The sequence below is a fragment of the Centruroides sculpturatus genome, unplaced genomic scaffold, assembly GCF_000671375.1.
Source record: "Centruroides sculpturatus isolate CEXI.00-Female unplaced genomic scaffold, Cexi_2.0 scaffold21, whole genome shotgun sequence".
Classification (NCBI taxonomy): Eukaryota; Metazoa; Arthropoda; class Arachnida; order Scorpiones; family Buthidae; genus Centruroides; species Centruroides sculpturatus.
In genome coordinates this window covers 1,565,048-1,588,586 of record NW_019384490.1, presented here as the reverse complement: position 1 = coordinate 1,588,586, position 23,539 = coordinate 1,565,048, and the positions used below count along the sequence as shown (strand labels likewise).

The 23,539-nt window shown below is 31.2% G+C and overlaps 1 protein-coding gene across 1 annotated transcript in view; it reads right to left on the bottom strand.

Annotated features, from left to right (window-relative positions):
- LOC111621761 (WD repeat-containing protein 36-like) overlaps positions 1-23,297 on the bottom strand; it is a 34,322-nt gene extending 11,025 nt beyond the window's left edge. The window contains exons 1-12 of the mRNA XM_023364002.1: positions 23,112-23,297; positions 17,985-18,134; positions 14,270-14,418; positions 11,305-11,419; positions 6,093-6,258; positions 5,910-6,018; positions 3,905-3,984; positions 2,278-2,486; positions 2,044-2,207; positions 807-923; positions 643-733; positions 383-570 (exon numbers count right to left, since the gene is read on the bottom strand). Coding sequence (XP_023219770.1) covers positions 383-570; positions 643-733; positions 807-923; positions 2,044-2,207; positions 2,278-2,486; positions 3,905-3,984; positions 5,910-6,018; positions 6,093-6,258; positions 11,305-11,419; positions 14,270-14,418; positions 17,985-18,134; positions 23,112-23,217 — 1,644 coding nt within the window. The 5' untranslated portion in view covers positions 23,218-23,297. The remainder of the gene's footprint in view (positions 1-382; positions 571-642; positions 734-806; positions 924-2,043; positions 2,208-2,277; positions 2,487-3,904; positions 3,985-5,909; positions 6,019-6,092; positions 6,259-11,304; positions 11,420-14,269; positions 14,419-17,984; positions 18,135-23,111) is intronic.
- Between the last annotated feature and the right edge of the window lie 242 nt (positions 23,298-23,539).

The window sequence follows — 23,539 nt, the reverse complement described above, 5'->3', positions numbered from 1 at the left end:
GGTATGCTACAGACTTGTACATGTTTTGGGAAATAATTCACAATACAAGAGAAAGTAAACAGAAACAGGTAAAGGTATATTTACTGCATTTGTTTCCCGTTAGATTCAAAAATGTCTCCAAGATAAGTGTGTAAAGATATGTTTTATAACTCTTTTATACTGTATGCACATCAACAAGATGTATCTCAAAAATGTGACGCAATGAAATGTTACATCTAGAGTACAGATCAAAAGCTGAAATTTGTTCAAGTATATTTTTTATCATCTAGTTAATGTAAAATTAACTGAATGAGAAACATATACAAATTCCAAAATGCTAATAATAAAATTGATAATTTAACATTTTCAAAGCAATATAATTGCTAAAATCATCTAGTCTCACCTTGATAAATAATGAAAGAACAGATTCAATAAATTCAAAATTTCTCTTAGATTTTAAACTTTCATTTATGGCCTTCATGAAATTTAATAGGAGATCTATAGAACCACCGCCAAGAGGTGCTAACGATCTGATTTCCAGATCAATGGAGGACGTACTCATTTTCATCATCTCTTCTATGACTTTGAGATCTAAAACATTTTTCAAATCATCCATAATATGCAATATGAAAAGAAAAAATTCTAGCTAGATAATTTACTTACATTCTTCTTTCTTCACAGCAATTAATACCATTTCTCCAAACTTAGACAAGGATTGAAGTTTGGCAGTTCTAATTTTTGAATCTTGTTCTTTCTAAAAATAGAATTATGTATAAAATTATGACTACTGTGGTAAATGTATGTGCTTTATAGTATAAATTACATACATTTTCTTCTGACGTCTTCTCTTCTACTACAAACTTTGGTTCTAAACCCGAAACAACTGGCAAGAAGAAAGGTGCATTCTTGGGTGCACTTGGAGGTTCTTTTGGTTTATTTCTTTGCTATAAAAATAAAAATATTGCATTATTGTGTGTGAGATCCCGGACTACAATTTTGTAAAAACTGTTTTAAATTTTAGAGAAAAAATTTTTGGAAAAGTGATGAGGAAGTGGCAAGATTTTGTCAATGATAACATTTTCCAGGAAGAGGAGTCATTGAAAGGGGATATAATTCACCAGGGAAGTAAAAAGAAAATTTGGGATTGGATAACAAAGTTTTCATTCGATATTGTTCTTTTTTGGAAGCATCTCAATGCAGGAAACAGTCAAAAATATATGAAAGGACCAGAAATGTCATCCAATTAAAAGGTTGCATAATCAGTGTAGTTTGGCCACTTTGATGGAGACTAACCATTTTTACTTCAGATGTCTAGTTTGGCAATGCTAATCCCAGTCCAGCTCACCCGATGTCAGTTTCGTCAGTCCTAGCCAATCACCAAACCTATCTCCATGTTGTTTTTCCTTGTCAGTTCAAATCCCAATTGCTGCTGTCTTCATTCCCATCCTTGTGTACCGTTAAATGATCACTATAATTGAAGATACAAACTTTGCATCCTAAAGGCTTCAAATTGCCAATCATCAAGGTATTTATCAGGCTGCAAACTCTCTCTCGCACAGTTAGGAGGAATAGTTCATAATATAGTATTGGGTTAAAAAAAGGCCCATTGTTAAAATTATTTTGTTTATAAAATAATGAAAATATTTATTTTTAACATCATATGGCTTTATCTTGTTATATGTGATTCTATAGTTTTATATAATCCAGTCAAATAAACCCAGTTATTTATATTTGCAATTTTGTTGTTGAGTGCATTACTTCTTGGGGCAAGGGATATAAGAGGGAAATAAGAAAGATGGGGAGTCTGAAGTCCCCATATGGAAAATTGCAACCTAGAGAATCTCTTGATCATCATCCTGTGTGGTTTATTATCACATGAGAACTCCTACTTCCGATCACATGCATTAATATAAAAATATATAGCCTTCTGCATTAATTTAAATAGCATAATCATAATCCTCATTGATAAATCACTTGAGCAAGTTTTTGACCAATTAAACTATCAAAATTCACTTTTTAAATAGTCTAATATCAAATAAACTTTCAATATTTTTAATTGCATACCTTAATATAATTGAGATTTAATAAATTACACCAGCGAGAACGAGGCAAAAGTGACAGTGTCACTAGATGCTCGGCTATCTGTTCTGGTGACACATATTCTTCGACATTCATGTCAATTTCTTCATCACTGGATTCTTCTAATTCTTCATCGTTGTTAGTTCTTGCTAAAAAATTTTTAAAAATAGTTTTTAATTTAAATTAAAACTAGCTTCTGTAAATAATTTATGGACTCACGTGTATCTTCGAGTGAAATCGTGGGAAGCTTTAAGAGCAAAGGCTCATAATCATTGGCAAGCGGTTGTAAAATCACCGGAGAATACAATGTGTAGTTGGCCCAAAGATAAATTCCTAAATCGTCGATGTGGACGGTGGCCAAATATTCGCCGGTGGGTGACATTGCAAGACTCGTACAGGGAGACGAAACACAAAAGCAATCTAATAAGCTATGAAAATATGATAAAATATTATTCTTAAAATTTTAATAAGTTCATATTTATAATGTAATTTATACAATTATTATTCACAATGTTATTACTGTTGACAGATAAATAGAACAGTACTAGGATAATGTGTATAGTTATATTCCATTTATTGTCATAAGAAGTAGCCAATGCAGTGTTTTGCAAAATACAGATAGGTGCATAGACAGAGAATTGAGTTAGTTTAACTCAAAACAGAAAATATAGAGCAGAAAAAGACAATATTTGTGCTAATAAATGATTGTTATGTTGTGATTATTTCAGGATCTTGTGCATTTGTATATTTATTAATTATTTTAAGCTTAAGATGACTTTAGAAATTTATCATCTTTAAGGAAACTAAATTATAAGAATGTTTTAAAGCATCTAAAGACTGACAAAATTTCAGTTGCTTAATTAATAAGTTTTGAGGTAGAAAAAAATAAAACACATCCTTCTCAATTTCAGTGTTTCATTTATGTCTCAGACTGATTGATTAGATTAACCAAACTGCTTTTATTAAAGACACACACAAAACACCCAATTTTAATATTCTTTGGATATCCTGTATCATAAAACAACAAAGAGTTGCAAATTATAAAAGAATGCTTCTCTGAAAGGAAACCTAAATGGATCCAAGAAAATTTTGATACATCTGTGTGCAATTGTTTGAAAATATTTGAAATAGCAACTTTATCTAGAGAGTTTAACTTAATGTCGACTCCATAAGCTAAGATATCCAAGTATTACCAGTTTATGCAAGTATTTACTGATCATTTTGAAAATAAGCATCATCTACAGCTATATACTTCTATTAATATCCATATAATCTGTCAAAATGGTACAGGAAGCCATTTTCTATGATGTCTTAAAAAACTTATCAGTATAGTTTCCATTGGTTGTTCCAATTTTCTTGCTCTCTGGATTTAGCTCCCATAGACTTTTGTCTGTTTCCAAAAACAAAACAGAATATGAAGGGACAAGGATTCTGATACTGCAGTTTCCACTCTGTTGCATAACAGAAGTCATTAAAGATGTCGAAACAATCATAAAAGCCATTTTTTGTGACAAGTGGTATCTATGCTTGCAGAAGTTATGCAATTGCAGAAAGAGCTTACTTTGAAAGTAGTAAATTGTAAAAATTTGCTGTATAATCTGTTTTTATTTGTATACACAAATAAAAACAGATTCACCACCTATAATCTGTTTTTATACACAAATAAAAACAGATTATAGGTGGTGAATTTTTAAGATACAAAAAATCATCAAATAGCAACATTAAATGATACAAAATTGTGCAAAAATAAAGCTTTTTATGAAGATTTTATTAAGTATTCTGCATATATCAATGAAAACACTTTAATATGAAATATATATTTCATAAAATAAATAAATTTGGTTACCTTCCTGATGAGAGATCCCAAGTCCTAATTGTTGCATCCATTGAAGAAACAATAAGCCAGAACGAATCAGGAGAAAATGTCTAAACAAAGATTATTTGTAATTACATTTAATCAAAATTAAATACTATTCAGTAAAGAAAAGTAATTTTAGAAACAATGAAATAAATGACACACTTGGTAAACAAGAAAATATTGCAGAAAAACATATATTCTGCAATTATATTATTTATCATGATAACAATGTAACTATTTAGTTGAACTCCATATCGGCTCATTAAAATCATATAGTTATAGCTTCATACATTATGAGCACACCCAATTTACCACAAGATCACATCCAGAGTAAATAGAATTTATAATAGGTAATAGAGTTAATGCAACATTTTCTATTCTAAGAGTTAGAACTACCTCCAAATAAATCCATACAGCAATAGATTAGAATTGGTTGGTTATAAGAGATATACACTAAAATTTAATAAGAAAAATATATAAATTGTGTGCATCTAATGTATTTATTTGCATAAGTGTAAAATAATAATCATAAAAACAATTAGATAATTATACTAACAGTTTAAAGTTAATAGATGCCCAGGTTAGTATATGTTATCAAGTCCTCATGCACCTCAAAATACTTACAAAAATAACTTGGATCCTTAACAATATAATTACAATTTTGTTTAATACTAAATTATCATAACCATTTGTATTTTATGACAAAATTAATTCCTAAGATACCTAAATCCACTAACAAACAATTTACTAACTAAACAAACATTTTTTGACCATTTTTAATTTTAAAATAGCTTTAAAAAATTAATACAAAAATATTTTAATGTTAAATATTAACCAAATTGTATCTTCAATCCTTGTGCCTGCGATATATAATATATTTCAAATTATGTTTACTTACCATAATATTTACTTCACAATATGTTTAGCAACAATTATAACTTCGTGTAGCTATTTATACTGTGTAAATAATATATCATCTGTAAAAAATCCTGAAAATGATGTCATCCACACATCAGCAAGAAAATAGTACAATATTACATTTTATACACACACAAAAGGAACATACTATTATAATCCAAAAATCCAAATGTTTGTAACAAAAATGCTTGTATTTTTGTAGACACCTGTATATCCACCACATTGTAACAAATACGGCCGAAGAGGGACAGACAACCTGTCCGAAATGCCTACCTTTGTCATCATTAACCCTATGTCTACCGACCTCTGTGCAATTATGCCGACTACATCAATAGTGTGTGGTAAGTCCTCCATAAACCCAAAAATTAGTGCTCATAGTCATATATAAATGATTCAATTTTGAATTGTAATATATTTAAAGTGTTTTCTGTTCTAAGAATCTGAAGATGAAGTTGAAATGAGATTAAAACCATTAGTTCAGTAATTAAATTGGCTTTCTTACTGGATTTAGGTGTCTTTGGAATTAATTTTAAGCAGTACATCCAGTTTTTGCAGTAATTATTAATTATAATCATATTAATGCAATTTATTCACTGATATTGCACTTGAAAATATTAAAATGTTAATCATGAAAGTCCTCTGTTGAAATGTTCTCATTGGCCACAACATACTAAAATTTATTTCTCTGTTCAAATAGCATTCCATAGAAAGTATCTTCCCCTTAAAAACCATGCTTCAGTTGATGTTCAAATACCTCCAATTCTCACTCTTATTGAACCTCACTCCAGATCTGACCCTGCTGTCTTGAAGTTATGAATTGTCCCTGTTGGAGTGACATTGATACTTCAGAGGTCAATTTGAATTCTTTCTTTCAAAATCTGGAGAATTCATTAAGACTACTGCTTTACTGTAGAATATTTCTTTCATTCTTATGTGAACTTTAGTTCTACCAGTATATTATACAATTTTGACAAATGCACAGCTTTTAATTGCTTGCTATCAAGTAAAACACTTTCTCCACTTTTTCTATTTCTAAATTAATTATTAATATTAAAATAATAAATAACAATGTTACCATGTCAGTAATCCGATTTCTGTGTCCGGAAAATGTTCTGACTACATTCCTTCTTACGACATCTATTATTAAAATAACAAAAGTGTCCAAAGCGACAGCCAACATTCCACTAAACATTGAAATAAAACTTCTATTAGATTATTATTTCAAATAAATTTCAATGCTAGTTTATTTTAAAAATACCTTTCTCTGTGTAATAACATTTGAGATACTTGATCTTGCACGTCTAAGGTAGCGAGTTGTGTACGATCTTTGAATTTCCAAAATTTTAATTTGCAGTCGCTTCCTCCAGTTACTGTCAGTTGATTGAGGCCATCTGTGACAACTCCTCTTATTTGTCCTTCATGTGCTAAAAAGTTTAACTAATTTACTTATTATAAAATTATAATAATAAAATCTTCATTGATTTTTTGTATGCTATAAAAAATCCTATAATTAATTTCATGATTTTAATTCACAATTTAGAAATATCTAAAAGATGAGATTTTGTCCATAATGCATTTGAATCTGCAAGTCTTACAAGCCAGACAGACAGATTAACAATATTCTGACCTATCTTTAACTCAAGAAATGCAATTGTAACAAAAATGTATATGGGTTGCTTTGTCTTGGCAATTGTAAATGTTCCTAAACCCATCACTGCATTTGATAAGTCACACGTTTCACTCTGGTAAGTCTGTATCAAGAGTAAAAGCCATATTCAACAGAACACAAACAATAATGCATAGATCAACATGCAGTTTCAAAAAGATTGACACAAAAACAAATGTTTCAATTAATGTTGAAATCTCAAATTTTTATAGCTGTAAGTAACTTAAACTATCCTAGAAAAAGAAACATCAATGTAGAGTGGAACCTAAACCAGCAACAACTATTTACCGTGTAGATGCACTGCAAATTATCTTCTATATATGGTTTTATCTCTTCAATTACTACGTCTTGGACAAAGATCCAGGTTGGGTAATTGACAATGCACCTGCACAGTAAAAGTAAATTACATATTTTAACTCCTGCTCCAAATCAATCTATTCTTCCAAAATAGTCTAAACTACATGTATGGTGATGCCACACACTTTGAATTTAATACATTCCAGGAGGCTGTTTCAACCCCGAATCAGTTTTCCCAATTAGAAATAATAGAAAATGAATTTAGGTGTGAATTTGTTTAATAGAAAATGAATTAATCCATTTCCAGATCTAAACAATACCCATTTTGATAAACTTAAAACAGCAAACACATAACTTAAGGTAAAAATAACAATTAAATGCCCTAAATAATAAATAAAATACAGAAATACTATATAATATAAAGTTTAAATAGAATTCACTGGTTTCACACAGTCACCATCAGATCCGTCACACGTACTGCAATATATTCCTTTTTCACTGCAATTGTCAATACTACAACCTTCCTCTTACACACTTCTCCAAAGCCACAGGTAAAAAGTAAAGGCAGATGTTAAAAATAAGCAAAAGCTTTCTGTTCAACATTGTGAGAGCCTTTTCAACAAACTTTTCAAAAAAGAGAAAAAATCAAAAGGGATATGATTATACTTTTTCCCCACAACTCGATTCCTTGTCCAGAGATGATACATCTTTTGGATGTGTCACCAGGAACATAATGGAAAAATTGCCATTGATATAGACTAATTTTATAAAAAAAGGACAAGAGTTGCAAGGGGGAGAGCCCCCAAAATAAAAAAACAGGATCAATGATGACAGGAGTTCGTCGACCATCTCGATTTGGTTGGGGTTCAGGTTTGCTAGCTTGTCGGTCACCAGTCCCAACCTCCTTGGACATTTCTCCCGCTATTTGACTATTTTGGATATTGGTTGATTTACTTTTTAAGACATCCATGTATCTGGAAAGCCACCCCTCATCCAGGGACATCTCATCAACATCTACCAAATCTTCGGAACTTCACCAACACCACCCATCCACACCCTTGAAATCATCAGGAAAGGATTCACTTCTAAGTTTACTAAGATATTTATTAACTTCATATTTGATTGTAAATTCCTCTTTCAATTAAAACTTCTTCCAAAACTTCAGACTATGAGACTATAATTAAAATATTTTTAATTATATTTAACGCCTCATAGTCTGAAGTTTTGGAAGAAGTTTTAATTGAGATGACTGTTGGCGTGACATCCAACCCCAGTACTTAATACTCCTAAATTCCTCTTTCAGTTAGGGATCCAACACAATTTAATTGAGAATGATACAGATGCTGTTTTACTATATTGCTATACTGTTAGTTCTAATATATACATATGTCTAAATTAGTCTATAGAATAAAACAGATAATTGTTTAAAAATGCTGTAGTTGAGTGCACTTCTTTCTTCAAATACATTGTCTCTTAGACTGTCTCTATCCTGAATCCGATCACCTACAAAAGCGACCGCTCATGCGTGACACGAAATGTAATCGCCATTGCGATTTCTGTGTTCTCTAAAACACAGTGGTGTCGGTCTCGATGTCATGCCAATCGTGACGTCACAACCCAATATCAACTTTACTTAACATAGATCTATGATTTAATTATTACAGTTGTAAGATTGCATTTTTTGTTTAGAAGCTTAAACTTTTTACTTTCACATTTGTTTGAATAAAATAGAGTCAATATGGTTTTTATATCAATACATTTTAAGCATATTATGATTTATGGGTTTCGGAAAGAATATAATACTGTATAAACAGTTTTAAAAATTCAAACATGTCAAATATGGTTTGAAAGTTCCATTCAGTGAATTTTGAACTAAAAGGATATAAAAAATTTGAGGTTCCCAGAAGCTGTTGCTAAATGTTGAAGTAGAATGGCTGATGCCATTCTGCTTCAACATTTGATCCCATTGATGTTTTGAACTCTAGTTTACTAATTCAGTAGGAAATGTCTTAAAATTCTTTACGAAGAATACACTAAAAAACAAAAAAGCCAAAAAGTTAAAATTTTGTCCAAAGAAAGCAAAAATTTGAACTGTGATCTGACATTAATTAAAAATTATTAAAGGTACAACATGGCAACATAACTTACTACCTATAGTCCAAATTGACTAAATAATTACATAAATATTACCTAAGTTCTAGTTCAATAAATTTTATAATTCAAACAATTATTTACAAATTTAGTAGTTAATGAAAAGATCAGTTCACAAGTTCTCAAACCTACAAGTTTATTTGTCATGTTGTTTTGGCATCTTTGGTTAAAAAGTTAAAATGATATGTTATAAAGGTTCTCGAGTATATATTATCATTTCCAGTAACTCAGTAAGAAGTTGTTTAAGTTAAAATGATAATAGAAACAATAAAAACCAGATTTGACTCAGTGTTCAACTTGACTGTGTTGAAAATTGCAAGTCAAGTTGTGTGAATTGACAATTTTTTACCCATCAAATGCAAGTATGAGCTCATTGCTACATAATCCCAATTTATGTTTCTTTCTCTGGGTACTCCCCTTCACTGCGACAATGACAATGACACTATGCTTACAGAATTGAAGTTAAAGCAAGGTCATGTGCAAAATGAAGATAACCAACATATTTGGTTAGGAAATTCTGGATTACCTAACCTAAATCTGTTGGGTAGTCCAGACATGACAGCAACCACACCTGTCACCATGTGATTATCAAGAAGAAAGCTGATGAAGACAAGAGATTCATCCAGAATTCTGAAGTTGGAGAACATCATGAAGTAGATCTGACACCAGCATCGTTGCCAAAACAATGGTTAAAGTGTCAGTACGTAGAAGGGGAGTAGCTAAACAAAAACATAAATTGGAAATATGTAACACATTCAGTTCCATTGTCATTGGCAAAATTCTGGACAGAAATTGAACCATCCTTGTGATTTCAGTAATTGTGAAAAAAATTTTACATCTAACAAGGAGAGCCTACGGCTTTGGGGTAACGGATTTTGACAATCTTTGGTGTAGAAGTAGTACACCATGTGAGTGTACTACCTGTAAAATACTAAAGTGCAATACTCAAATATAATCGAGAAAATCGAACTTAAAGTTTTGTTAGCACTTTATATATAAATTATACGTATTTCTATTCGAGCGTCCTGTGGCAGAGTGGTAACGAGTCTGATTCATAAGCTTGAGTTCTCGGGTTCGATTCTCGCGTATAATTTTTTTTTTAATTCATAAATACTTATAATGTATTTATTTATTTACTCATTCATTTATTTCTTATTATTTATTTATTTTAATTTAATTTCTACTATTCCAAGTCTAATATTTTTATACTTTTGTTGACAATAACGGCGCATTCTTGACACCTATGTGTCAACTTTCCCATCTAATTGTTATCACTAACGGTGACCGATCTAATTCTCACTAGGAGCGTTTTTTCTATCGGAGTTCTTTTTCACTCACTCTTTAACAGTTCGTTTCTAAATTTCGACACGAATAGACGTATTTGTGTAGTAAAACTTATTTTGAAAAATTATTTTATAATCGAAAAATGTCGTCAAGAGAAGCAAGTTCTTCACGTTGTGACGAAAAAACTGTTGATGATACCTTTTAAAAAAGCAGCATTTATTTGTTGTTCTTGGTGTAGACAGAATTTTTGTTTTGAATGTTTTTATCATAAGTATCATTCACGATCATGTACATCTGACAATGATATGTAATTATATAATATTGCTTCAATAAATTATATTCGTTTTTCTTGGTTATATTTGAGTTTTGCACTTTACAAGTTAGTATTTTACATCACTGTATAAAGAGTTATCATCAACAGTTTTTTCGTCACAACGTGAAGAACTTGCTTCTCTTGACGACATTTTTTGATTATAAAATAATTTTTCAAAATAAGTTTTACTACACAAATACGTCTATTCGTGTCGAAATTTAGAAACGAACTGTTAAAGAGTGAGTGAAAAAGAACTCCGATAGAAAAAACGCTCCTAGTGAGAATTAGATCGGTCACCGTTAGTGATAACAATTAGATGGGAAAGTTGACACATAGGTGTCAAGAATGCGCCGTTATTGTCAACAAAAGTATAAAAATATTAGACTTGGAATAGTAGAAATTAAATTAAAATAAATAAATAATAAGAAATGAATGAGTAAATAAATAAATACATTATAAGTATTTATAAATTAAAAAAAAAATTATACGCGAGAATCGAACCCGAGAACTCAAGCTTATGAATCGGACTCGTTACCACTCTGCCACAGGACGCTCAAATAAAAGTACGTATAATTTATATATAAAGTGCTAAAAAACTTTAAGTTCGATTTTCTTGATTATATTTGAGTATTGCACTTTAGTATTTTACACGGAGTACAATCACATGGTGTACTACCTCTAAACCAAAGATCATCAAAATCCGTTACCCCAAAGCAGTAGGCTCTCCTTGTAAGTAATGGGAAAGTAAACAAATCTTACCTGTATATTCTCCGTAAGAGCCTCTATATATACCGGACTGAATATTAAACTTGTCGACGTGTCCAGTATTGTATCCAATAATTACGAAGTTTCCACAAATGCTGATAGTCAAACACTATTTAAACAATAAACAATAATTTACAATAAGAATGGATTCAGAACAGGAAGATCATGTATAGACAATATTTTCTGTATAAAACAGATTATGGAAAAAAAGATTAGCAACAAGACAGGAAACTCATTTGTTGTTTATCATATGCTTTCGTTAAGTCTATAATGTCACAACAACAAAATTATGGGAGTCATTAAAAGAGATAAATATTAACACACTCATTAAAGCAGTTAAAGAATTATATAGATAATCCATAATGAAAATAAAAAATGGAAAAAAAAATATCAGAAGGATTTATGGTATCAAAAAGACTAAGACAGAGATGTATCTCACCAATTTTATTTAAAATCTAGGAGTATTGAAAATATGGAAAAGGAAATGTTGTAATATGGGAATAGATATTAATGGTATACCAATGTTTACATTGCAATTTGCAATGATCAGGTGATAATGGCAGAGAATAAGATGATCTAGAATACATGATAAGAAAAATAAGAGGAATATTTTGAAGGAGGTTTATACATAAACATGAGTAAAACAAAATATTTGTGTGTAGGAGTGACTAAAACAGACATGGAACTGGAAGAAGGAGAAAAGATTGAGGGATGTGAACATTACAATTATCTTGGAATACAAATTCATCAAGAAGGAAGAGATACATTAGAAATTAATACAAGATTAGCACATGGTAAGAGAGCAATTAAAAGATTAAATGGAATATGAAGGAGTGAAGAAATAACTAGATCAAGAAAAAAATATATATAATGTTATTGTTAAAAGCATTCTGTTATACAGGGCGGAGGAATGGAAAATGACTGGGAAAGAGAAGAGAAAAGTAACAAAGGTTAAAATGGATGCATTGAGAAGATCGTACAGAATCTCAAAAAGAGAAAGAATAACTAATGAAAGAATCAAAGATCTAATGGGATTGAAGGAAATGGTTTTGGAAGAAATAGAGGAAACAACTTATTTGGTTTGGACATGTGAAAAGAATGAGTGATGAGAGACTCCCAAAAATGTCAATGGAATACAATCCACAAAAAAGGAAAAAGGGAGGAAGACCCAGACAAACTTGGTATGATGGAGTAAAGTTAGCATATAGTGAAAAAGGAATTAAAGAGGAATGGTATATGGATAGAGAGAGATGGAGAGGGTCCCAGGAGATCGGAAGGCAATGTCAGATGCCATAAACTGAATATAGATAGATAGATAGATAATGCTACAATTAAGTCTGTAGATGTTGAAAAGACAAATATAAGCAACACATTAATCTAATGTATGAGAAATATAGTATTAATCAGAAGAAGAGTAGAGAGAATATTGATTCCTTCTAAAACACTAAGTATGATTTATACTCTTTTATATACCAAGTTACCAAACGATCACCTAAATATTGGGCTNTATGGTCGTCTTCAGAATATATCTGCCTGGAAGGTCGGATGCGTGACCATTATATACTCATTCGGTGTGGGAATTTGGTCTCGTGACTGCCTGTTGGCAGTGGTGACACCTGCAAATGTGTCATCACTGGACAAAGAAAGTTAAAGTTGACTCATAGGTCTCCTATTTTTTTCGTTTGGTTTTAGATTCTCCTTGTGGACATTGTTAAATGTCAACTTCCTCATGCCTTAACAATTGATTATTTAACATATCAAACTTTTGCTGGTTGAGGTGAGGGAGAAAGGACTTGTTGCGTCAAATCCCCTTCTCCAATATGAGTTTCTAAGTCAATTGTATACTGTTAAAACGAACACATGCTTGTTTGTTTTCTAATTTCTGTGAGAACAAATAAGTTTCTAAATAATGCATTTTTTGCTGAAATTTACAAGAAAACAGCCCTCGGATTCTCACAAACATAATCTTTCTTCAAATCATTCAAACCATACTGAATGAATTTAGCATCTCTAAAATAGTACCATGATCTTTATTTTCTTGATGGTAATGTGCAAAATTGAGATGAGCATTAGAATTGGGCAGTAGCATATTATAGCTTTGAGGGGCCCCTCAAAGCTATAATATGCTAATAATAAAAAGCTATATAATATGTGAGTTGTGGCAGTTCTCCACACTTTCCCCATGATCTTTTACAATTGTTGTTGACATAAACAATTCACTTTTCACTTCAGAAATGAGTCACTTTCCTCATGTTTTTTGAGAGAATTGCAAATGGAAATTGCTAAGGTAAATTAAAATTAGGGGATGCCATATACAGTATTGACTTCAAACATGCTCCTTCGGGAAAATTTTTGGGGAAATCCCCAGTATCCTCATTCATATTTTAACACATTCTCTTCAGTGTGTCAGTGCACCCTGCATCTGTGCCACATTGGCAATCTAAAGTCCAAACATATGCCCCAAACTTAACTATAGTAAGAATATTAAAATTTATGAGTATATGAAAGAATATGTAGTTTTACCTGGGGCCACTGTCGGTGAGCACGTTAAGAACTGCTGGTCTAGATCATATTCAATATAACAATACACTTAACAGGACAATCTTTTTAAAATAAAAACAACATTATAGTAAATTAGGATTAAATTCCAATAACCTACAATAAAGGAACAGCATCCCAATTCATCCTCTACATAAATTATGATTAGATTGATACCTAGATCTAAGTAATGGGAGGACAAAAGTTATCTGGCATAAAGTTATCTGGATGTCTGTGTCCCCTAACACACAGACATCCAGATAACTTTATTTTATGCTACTGCCATTAACATTAATGCATTTTTAAAACAATACCAACAGAATCTAGTATTGTTTTTTTGAAATTATTTAACATATGCCCCAATTTTTATCAATAAATTTAAATCAAACAAAATAACTGATAATACAGTATTTTAGCTTACCAAAGGTACAACATTTCTCTGTCCCTTAAATCTGTCGTGCAATAGTTTATGTTTTCCCATACAGCATCTGTCGTAGTTCCACGTAGTGACGACGTTCAGATTTCGATGACATGCTGCTATACTGTCCCAGTCTTTCTCTCGTGCACTTTCTATTTATTAAAGTTTCGTACATTAAAAGTTATTTAAAACATTATATACACCATATTAAAAAATTTAAGCAATATACTATTAATCATTTTATTATAAAACTATTATTAATATAATGAACTTCATATACCGATATCTATACACAAATTCATTCTTTACAGCTAAGTTCATATCAATTAATTATACATTAAATGAACTTTAACTGTGTTTACATTAAAAAAATCTCAATTATTTTAAACTATGAATAACAATAAATACAATGTGTTAATTAAGAAAAAATATCAAATAACATTAGAAACTTAGCTTTTATTTGTATAAAAATTTGGTGGAAATATATTCTGATAAACATTAGAAAACAGTATCCTTTTAATTCCAAAAATAATCATATCTACAGGAAATACATAGGAGATTAAACATTATTTTTCTATATTGTTGCATCATTGTTGCACAAACTTCTTTATATGCCCAGAAAAAAGTTTTTTTTTTTATTTGAAAAAGATTTACAGATGCAGAACTTCCTTTATCTCAAGATCTGTGGCAAATCATGCCCTTAAAGCATGTTTGATTAGTTGAAATAGATAGAGCATCTTTTGTAGATTTTTGGACTGTTATCTCAAATACAATTCTTGAAAGATTTGATCAACAAACCTAGCAGTACAAGTATGACTCAACATTTTCTTTAAATTACAGCCTTTAGTTTGTTACAAAGCATGCCGTTCTAACAAGCAGTGTTTATTGAGTCCATTTTCTAGAGAACAAGTAAAGGAAATGAAGTGTTTGCAGTTTGCTTTTCAACAAGAAATCTTTTGCTCTTTTTTATAAAGGCATAAAGAAGCTGTACAACAACAGATCATATGCCATTAAAAGCAAGGGAGAATGTTGAAGAATGATGATCTTGTTAAGATCTTTTGTTATATAATAAACTTTAATTGCACACTACACAAAATTTATAAAGGTAATCCTTTGGGGACTAGATGGTGGGACGACTCCATATGGTCGTCTTCAGAATATATCTGCCTGGAAGGTCGGATGCGTGACCATTATATACTCATTCGGTGTGGGAATTTGGTCTCGTGACTGCCTGTTGGCAGTGGTGACACCTGCAAATGTGTCATCACTGGACAAAGAAAGTTAAAGTTGACTCATAGGTCTCCTATTTTTTTCGTTTGGTTTTAGATTCTCCTTGTGGACATTGTTAAATGTCAACTTCCTCATGCCTTAACAATTGATTATTTAACATATCAAACTTTTGCTGGTTGAGGTGAGGGAGAAAGGACTTGTTGCGTCAAATCCCCTTCTCCAATATGAGTTTCTAAGTCAATTGTATACTGTTAAAACGAACACATGCTTGTTTGTTTTCTAATTTCTGTGAGAACAAATAAGTTTCTAAATAATGCATTTTTTGCTGAAATTTACAAGAAAACAGCCCTCGGATTCTCACAAACATAATCTTTCTTCAAATCATTCAAACCATACTGAATGAATTTAGCATCTCTAAAATAGTACCATGATCTTTATTTTCTTGATGGTAATGTGCAAAATTGAGATGAGCATTAGAATTGGGCAGTAGCATATTATAGCTTTGAGGGGCCCCTCAAAGCTATAATATGCTAATAATAAAAAGCTATATAATATGTGAGTTGTGGCAGTTCTCCACACTTTCCCCATGATCTTTTACAATTGTTGTTGACATAAACAATTCACTTTTCACTTCAGAAATGAGTCACTTTCCTCATGTTTTTTGAGAGAATTGCAAATGGAAATGCGAGTGATGCAATTGGCTTCACTAAGTTCATGTGGAACCCAAATATCCAGCTTTCTGATATATCCAATTGATGCAGATGATTTTCCATGCTCAATTTCAATATTTGAAGACTATCTGCAATCTCCCACATATGGCATGGATTACTGTTGACTAATTCTTTTATTTGATTGCTGTCAGTCTCAACTGGCTGACCCAATCTTGGTGCATCTTAAATGCAAAAATCTCCAAAATGGAATCTTGCAAATCCCTTCTGGCACACACATTCTTTCACACCATCCTGACCATACATCTCACATACGTTTTTGCAGGTTTGCACTGCACTTTTACCTTTTTTAAAGTAAAAAACCATAATATGTCATAATTGTTCACTCATCTTTCAAATTTTGAAAAAAACACAAAACGAAACTTACCGTCAAACTTTATTTTTGACAAGTGTTGGTGAAAAGTTGTTTGTCAAACAAATGCATGTTTTCAAGGCTAATAAATGTTTTTCAGATCATCTATGTATCAACAAAAATTGCACTAACTTATTGGCCAACCCAATATAAGAAGTGGGCAATGCCATAATGTTGTAAATGCCAAAAAAAAAAAAAAACAATTTTTTCAGGATTTATAAACACAGTAGAGCATCGATTATCCAACTCAATTGGGGACTCAGTTTGGTCAGATAACTGAAAAATTGGATAACCAAAAAGAAGGAAAAAAATACATTATTAGTATAGTATATTAGGATATTAGTATATCCCATGTAATTAGTTTATTAGTATATTGCTATTAACCAACTTCGTGTTGAATTTTCATCGATGTTTAGCCTAACAATTTTTTTTAAAAATAATAATTGTTGCTATTGTATCGTTAAAAATTATTTTAAAATTATTTTATTGCTCACGAAACAAACAACCACTCATAAATAGAAAATTAAGTCTCGTTTAAATATTGGCCTCCCTTCAATGGTCGAGCCTTGATACCAGCTAAAACACACAAATATTTAACAAAAATAGTATTAAAGTAGCCAAGATATAGCCATATATTGTAATGCCACATCACTAGCGGACATTTGAAATTTGCCAACTAGAACAATCAGTTAACCGATGTGACGGTTAATCGGGGGTCGGATAATCGATGCTCTACTGCACTTATAATTAATGAATTCCTACAAGTTTTGGAAGAATTCATTTCAATTTTACAATAAAATGGTAAAAAAACTCATTAGGTTACAAATTCTCTAAAATAACAAAATGATGTAAACATAAGCCACAAAGTTTTAAGTGCCAAAAGCCACATGGCTTGCACTCTGGAGCTTAAAATTAAAATGTTATGGCTTGCACATAAATTCGACTTCAAAATACAGCTCCTTACAGCACTACTATTGCTACAATATTTTTTTGAAATAGAAAACATTGCATTTAGTATTCATTTCTTCAATAAAACATATTTAGAGAAAAATAACATTTATGTTATGGCATTGCACTTCATATATTCTCTTATAACTCATTACATTTTACATAATGACATCACATATCTTGCACAGAATTGCCAATTGCATGTCTGCGCAAAACATTAAATATATGATAAAACTTATATAATGCTACAATTTGCAAATAATTATAAAAAATTATATTTGATGTAAATTAATTGTTAATTTGTTGCTTTAATACCAAATTATGGAGAAATTACAATTTTATAAAGTGTTTGTTTCTCATTTTATAATGACTACAACTAAACAAAATTGCTTACTTCAACATATTAAAATTTCTAATATCGTATTTAATATTATACAATATGTAAAGGATAATATCATACCGGAAGCAAAATTCATTATTGGAGGTAACTTTGCAACGTCGTATTTAACTCCTTTTCTTTTTGCGGCTCTCCTGTTGTGCGATGCCTGCCCGAGACTTCTGTTCAGACTATCTTTTACGGTCGAAAAACGACGCACGGAACTATCTAGACCTGTAGAATAAAAATTTTTATTTTACTTATCAAGTATTATTTTAAATATTTGATATATTAGAAATTAATTCATTCTTGCAGTATTTTTCATCATGAAGACTCTTAAAAGCATAATGACAAACACACTGCTGTCCCTTCTATCTTCACAATTATCTCACTAATTCCACCTACACTATGATTATAAAACAAAGTTTGATGAAAGCCTAATGGATATACAGTATATTTTTGGTAATTTGCTGTTTGATAGCAAATGCATCTGGCAGTCCGATACTAGTCGACTCGAGTATTACCCAGCAAGTTGCAAAGCCGTAGACAAGCTTCCTGTCAGTTCAAACTCTAGCTTCTTTTAAATTTGAACAAACTCAGGCTCAATATTAAAGACTGTTAGACTTGACATCTTACGGCCGATTGCAGAGACAGAGTTTACATTAAACGACGTTTACATTGGCTCTTACTTACTTCGCTATTACTCCCCTGTTTTAGGAGTCGTTCGGCCAATCGGATTATTTCTTCGTGACGTCAGAAATGGTCGTCAGCTATATTCCGAAAGCTTAAGGCCGTCAAAATCATTGTTCGGCAATTAATGACAATCCTTTTCTATTTCGTTATTTAATTTCGTTGCCAATACGATTTAAAATATGAACAAATCCATATTTAGAAAATTTATACCGAATTCGAAATTCGTCTTCGGAATAGATTTTTAAGGAATTATTTCGACATCTTATTACTGTCGAAATGAATAATTTTAAATATTTTATTATTAATATTACATTTTTATATCTATAAACAGATTTCTGTAATTATTAAAATTGTCTCGTTTGTTTAACAGTACAACGACCCCGAAATGCATTAACGTTTTATAACCGACACGATACTCAAATTGTAAATAAATGCATCTGATTTAATTGTAGTTTTAAGTCTTCACCCATTTGAATATCGAAATTGGAACATTTAAAACAAATTTAAAGTATTTCATTTTGTTGTTTTTGTTCCGAGCAGTTAATTAATTAATGAGTAATTTTGTCGATTCGTACCGTTTACAACATTTATCAAAGAAACGATGTCTGTTTTTATCTAAACTTTTCCACAAACAAAGCTACCACTCGAATTGAAAAGCCCTCTAAACCTGCTGTCGAGTGAGTCTAGAAAATAGGTCAAATAACTTGTTTCTAATCGCTGTCTACAAGACAGCGATTAGAAACAAGTTATTTGACCTATTTTCTAGACTCACTCGACCATTTCTGACGTCACGAAGAAATAATCCGATTGGCCGAACGACTCCTAAAACAGGGGAGTAATAGCGAAGTAAGTAAGAGCCAATGTAAACGTCGTTTAATGTAAACTCTGTCTCTGCAATCGGCCGTTAGAGTACAGAAAAAAAGCACAGTATCTAACACAATACTGTAAAAATATAAAAATCAGCCCCAAAAATGCTGAAAATTCCACTAAATTTCATGGGAATCTACTAACTTGGCAACATTGGTTACAGATAAAAGCAACATGCTCAGATGACAAAACAGAAAACAATTGAAAATTTTAAAGGATTAGAGATTAATATGAGAACTCTGAAATGCAGCAGCATACAATTGCTCTCCTTTCATATTTTTTTTGCTGCACTATACATGCTTTTGATTAATATAATCAGTGGTGATATTCAGCGGGTTCGCACAGGTTCAGCCGAACCCGTTGTTAACATTTTCAAAGTTTTCCGAACCCGTTGTTAAACACACGTAACATTTCTCAGTGATTTTGTTTCTTTTAAAAAATATATTAAAATATACGTATTATACTCTGTAACACTACTAAACTAGAGCCTTATACCCTGTTCGCCTAGTGCAACCTCCATCGACCGTTTCAATCTCGACTAAAACGAGGTTCAATCGCGATCGACTCGAGAGAGTTCTCGAAACTAGATCCAGTCATAAGAGAGATCCCACAATCCCACGCGCGCGAGAAAATACAAGATGGCTGCGGAGCACGTGTCGGGCTATCAACAGCGAAATAAGAAAGATATTGTATTTCGAGAGACGATGACATCTGTCTATTATTATAATAATACCTAACGATAAAATAAATGATTTAGAAAAGTTTTTCTTGTTTAACTGCTTTCCCTATGACTTTTTCTGATTAAAAAAAAGCCAATTTTTATGTTTATAAAATATTTTGAATGAAAAATATTAAAATATGTACAAAATAAACCATTTTGAACACTCTTTTTTATTATTTATAAAAAAAAATATACTTTTGGCATAAACAATGTTAAATTTTAACTGACTTAATTTTGCGAACGCATCTTTTTTATTTATATGGGTATCTGAAGATCAGTTTTTGCGCTAATGTTGCTAATGCACCATTTGAGCGAAAAAAAATCGTTAAGGAAAAATTTTCTGTTAGCGAACCCTTTGTTAAATATTTCGAATATCACCACTGAATATAATGTACTAATATTAGGCAAATAAAAGAATGTTTGCTTTCTGAATGATTATTTCCAAAAATCTGGCACTCTCCTTAATCCAAAGTATATATATATATATATATATATGCAATTGTGCAAAGTTCATCCCAACACCCCAGAAAAATTATCATTTTTTGGAAGATGGTTTTGATGATATCAGATAAGGAAAACAGTTAAGCACATAAGACAAAAATTTTATAAAAGACAAATTTGTACATCTAGTGGTGTCCTCTAATACTAAAAATGTTTCGAGAGAAAAACATATTCTACTATATTCATAACTAGCTGTTACCCGCAACTTCGCCTGTGCGGATTTTGCAAGCAAACCCCATTTATATTCAGAATTTCAACAACCATAATAATTGTTATATAACACCTACTGCTGAGAAGTTTTTGGCAAATACAGAGATTTACCAAAAAATTAAACGGAAATAATCCAATTATTTGGTAAATCTCTGTATTTATCATATAAATCTTTATATTATCGGAAATAATCCAATTATTTGGTAAATCTCTGTATTTGCCTGATGACGATGACTATAAGTTCGTCGAAAGTGCTTAAAAAAAAAAAAAGTACATGTAACACCGATCTCAGTGTTTCTCCATTTTATTTTATCAATCAGCTTTACATTTTGAGAGCTTCTTTAATAAGTCCTTCCATCTATTTTCCACAAAATAATTAACAAGTGCTTTAATTAGAATTTTGTCTACCTCAAAATACAGGAATATATATAAACAATACAAAAGCAGTAATGTTTATATCAAATTATATGTACTGTACAGTACCACTCTTTTGTCAGAACAGAATCAAGTCTAAACAAATTAAAAGAAATACATATTTTTAATTTGGAAAATCCTAATCTGCAAATCTTGCTTTACAGTCTTTTTTGTGTAGTAAATTCCTCTGGATTTCAGTCAATATAAATAATGACCACACATTAATTTCACATTTATATTCCTAATTATTATTGATAAATTCCTAATGTAATTGTTTTTTCATTCAACCACACTCACAGATTAATGAGATTAAACATATATGGATAAATGGAAATTTCCAAGCTTACCCAAACACAATCAGATTCTCCAAAATGGCAGACCAGTGCCTTTAGTTCATGCAAAAGTTCGTCCTGTTTTTAGCACCAGCTGGCTTTGCATCGCAACACTGAAGTGTTATTTCCTTCGCATGTGTAAAATTTTGACGTTGTTTGACAAAAGGGATCTCAGCTAGTATTTGAGAATAAAGTTGTGTTACTTAGTTGTGTTTTTAAAATTTTGTTAAGCATTACAAATGGCAGAAAATAAGGAGCATTTTCGACATATTATATGTTTTTTATTTCCAAAAAGGCAAGAATGCTTCGCATACACAAAAATATATGTTCTGTGTATGATGAGGGAGCCATTGATTATTCCACATATCGTAAGTGGTTCAGAAAGTTTTGTGAAAATCAATTTTAACCTTAGCGATGCACCAGATTCTGGATGACCAGCCAAGGTTAATGACAACGAAATATTGGCACTAATTGAAAGTGATCGACACAAAACGACTCGAGAGATTGGAGAAATTCTTGGAATCAATCAGTCAACAGTGCCAAAGTGATTATATCAACTTGGAATGGTTAGCAAGGCCGACGTATGGGTGCCGCATGAGTTAACAGAAAAAAATTTGATAGACCAAATTTCTGCTTGCGATTCTCTATTGAAGCGCAATGAAATCAACCCATTTTTAAAGTGAGTCATTACAGGTGATGAAAAATGGATTGTGTATAATAATGTTAAGCATAAAAGATCATGGTGTAAGCACGGAGATGCGCCTTCAACCAGTGCAAAAGCCAGTTTACATCCAAAGAAGGTTATGCTATGCATTTGGTGGGACTGGAAGGGAATCATTTATTATGAGCTATTACCTGAAAATCAGACCATTAATTCAGAAAAATACTGTTCACAACTAAGTGAATTAAAGTGAGCAATTGACCAGAAGCGACCTGAATTAGCCAACAGAAAGGGCATTGTGTTCCATCAAGACAATGCTAGACCACACGTGTCTTTGGCCACCCGACAAAAACTTTTACAATTTGATTGGGATGTTTTGGTCCGTCCACCATACTCTCCTGACCTTGCATCCTCTGACTACCATTTATTTATATCACTTCAAAACAGCTTAGATGGTAAAAACTTTACTTCCTTGGAAGACTTGAAAAATCACCCGGATCAGTTTTTTAGCCAGAAATCTCAGAAATTCTATGAGCACGGGATTATGCAGCTACCGGAGAGATGGAGAAAGGTCATTGAACAGAATGGCAAATACTATATTGATTAAATGTAAGTTTTAGTAAATAAAATTTTTCTTTGATTCTTTTAAAGAAAATGGGAAGAACTTTTGCATCAACCCAAGTTTTAATATTTCTTTGGCCACACAATATACATTTATCTTAAAACATTCCCTAAATCAATTTCCTCAAATAAACTTACCGTTATACATTTATTAATTTCTCAAATACATCATTCTTGTAACTTAATATTACCTGAACTGAGTATATTTTCACCATTAGATCCGTGGAAAGTAATCTTGGTTAGAGGAGCGGCGTGGCCCATACGTCCTTTCAAGAAACGGCCGCTGCCATCAGGCATGTCGAATATCCATAACTATTCAAAAATTAAAATACTTTAAGCTTAAAACTTAAATAATAATTAAATTCTATATTTTTATAAAATGTTTTTATAGTTTCTTTTTAGAATTTTTACAAGATCCTGACACTAAGAATAGTTTTAACAAAATTTTACATTGATTTATGCAAAAAAAAAAGTATAAAAGTTGACTCCACTAGTGTTTGAATAAAAAGATGAAAAATTTCACTACATTGTGTCTGTGTATTAGTATAAAAAGAAATTAGATAGTCACCATTAGTTATACTTTAGTTGCACCATTATATGTAAGAACTGAAGAGGGGCA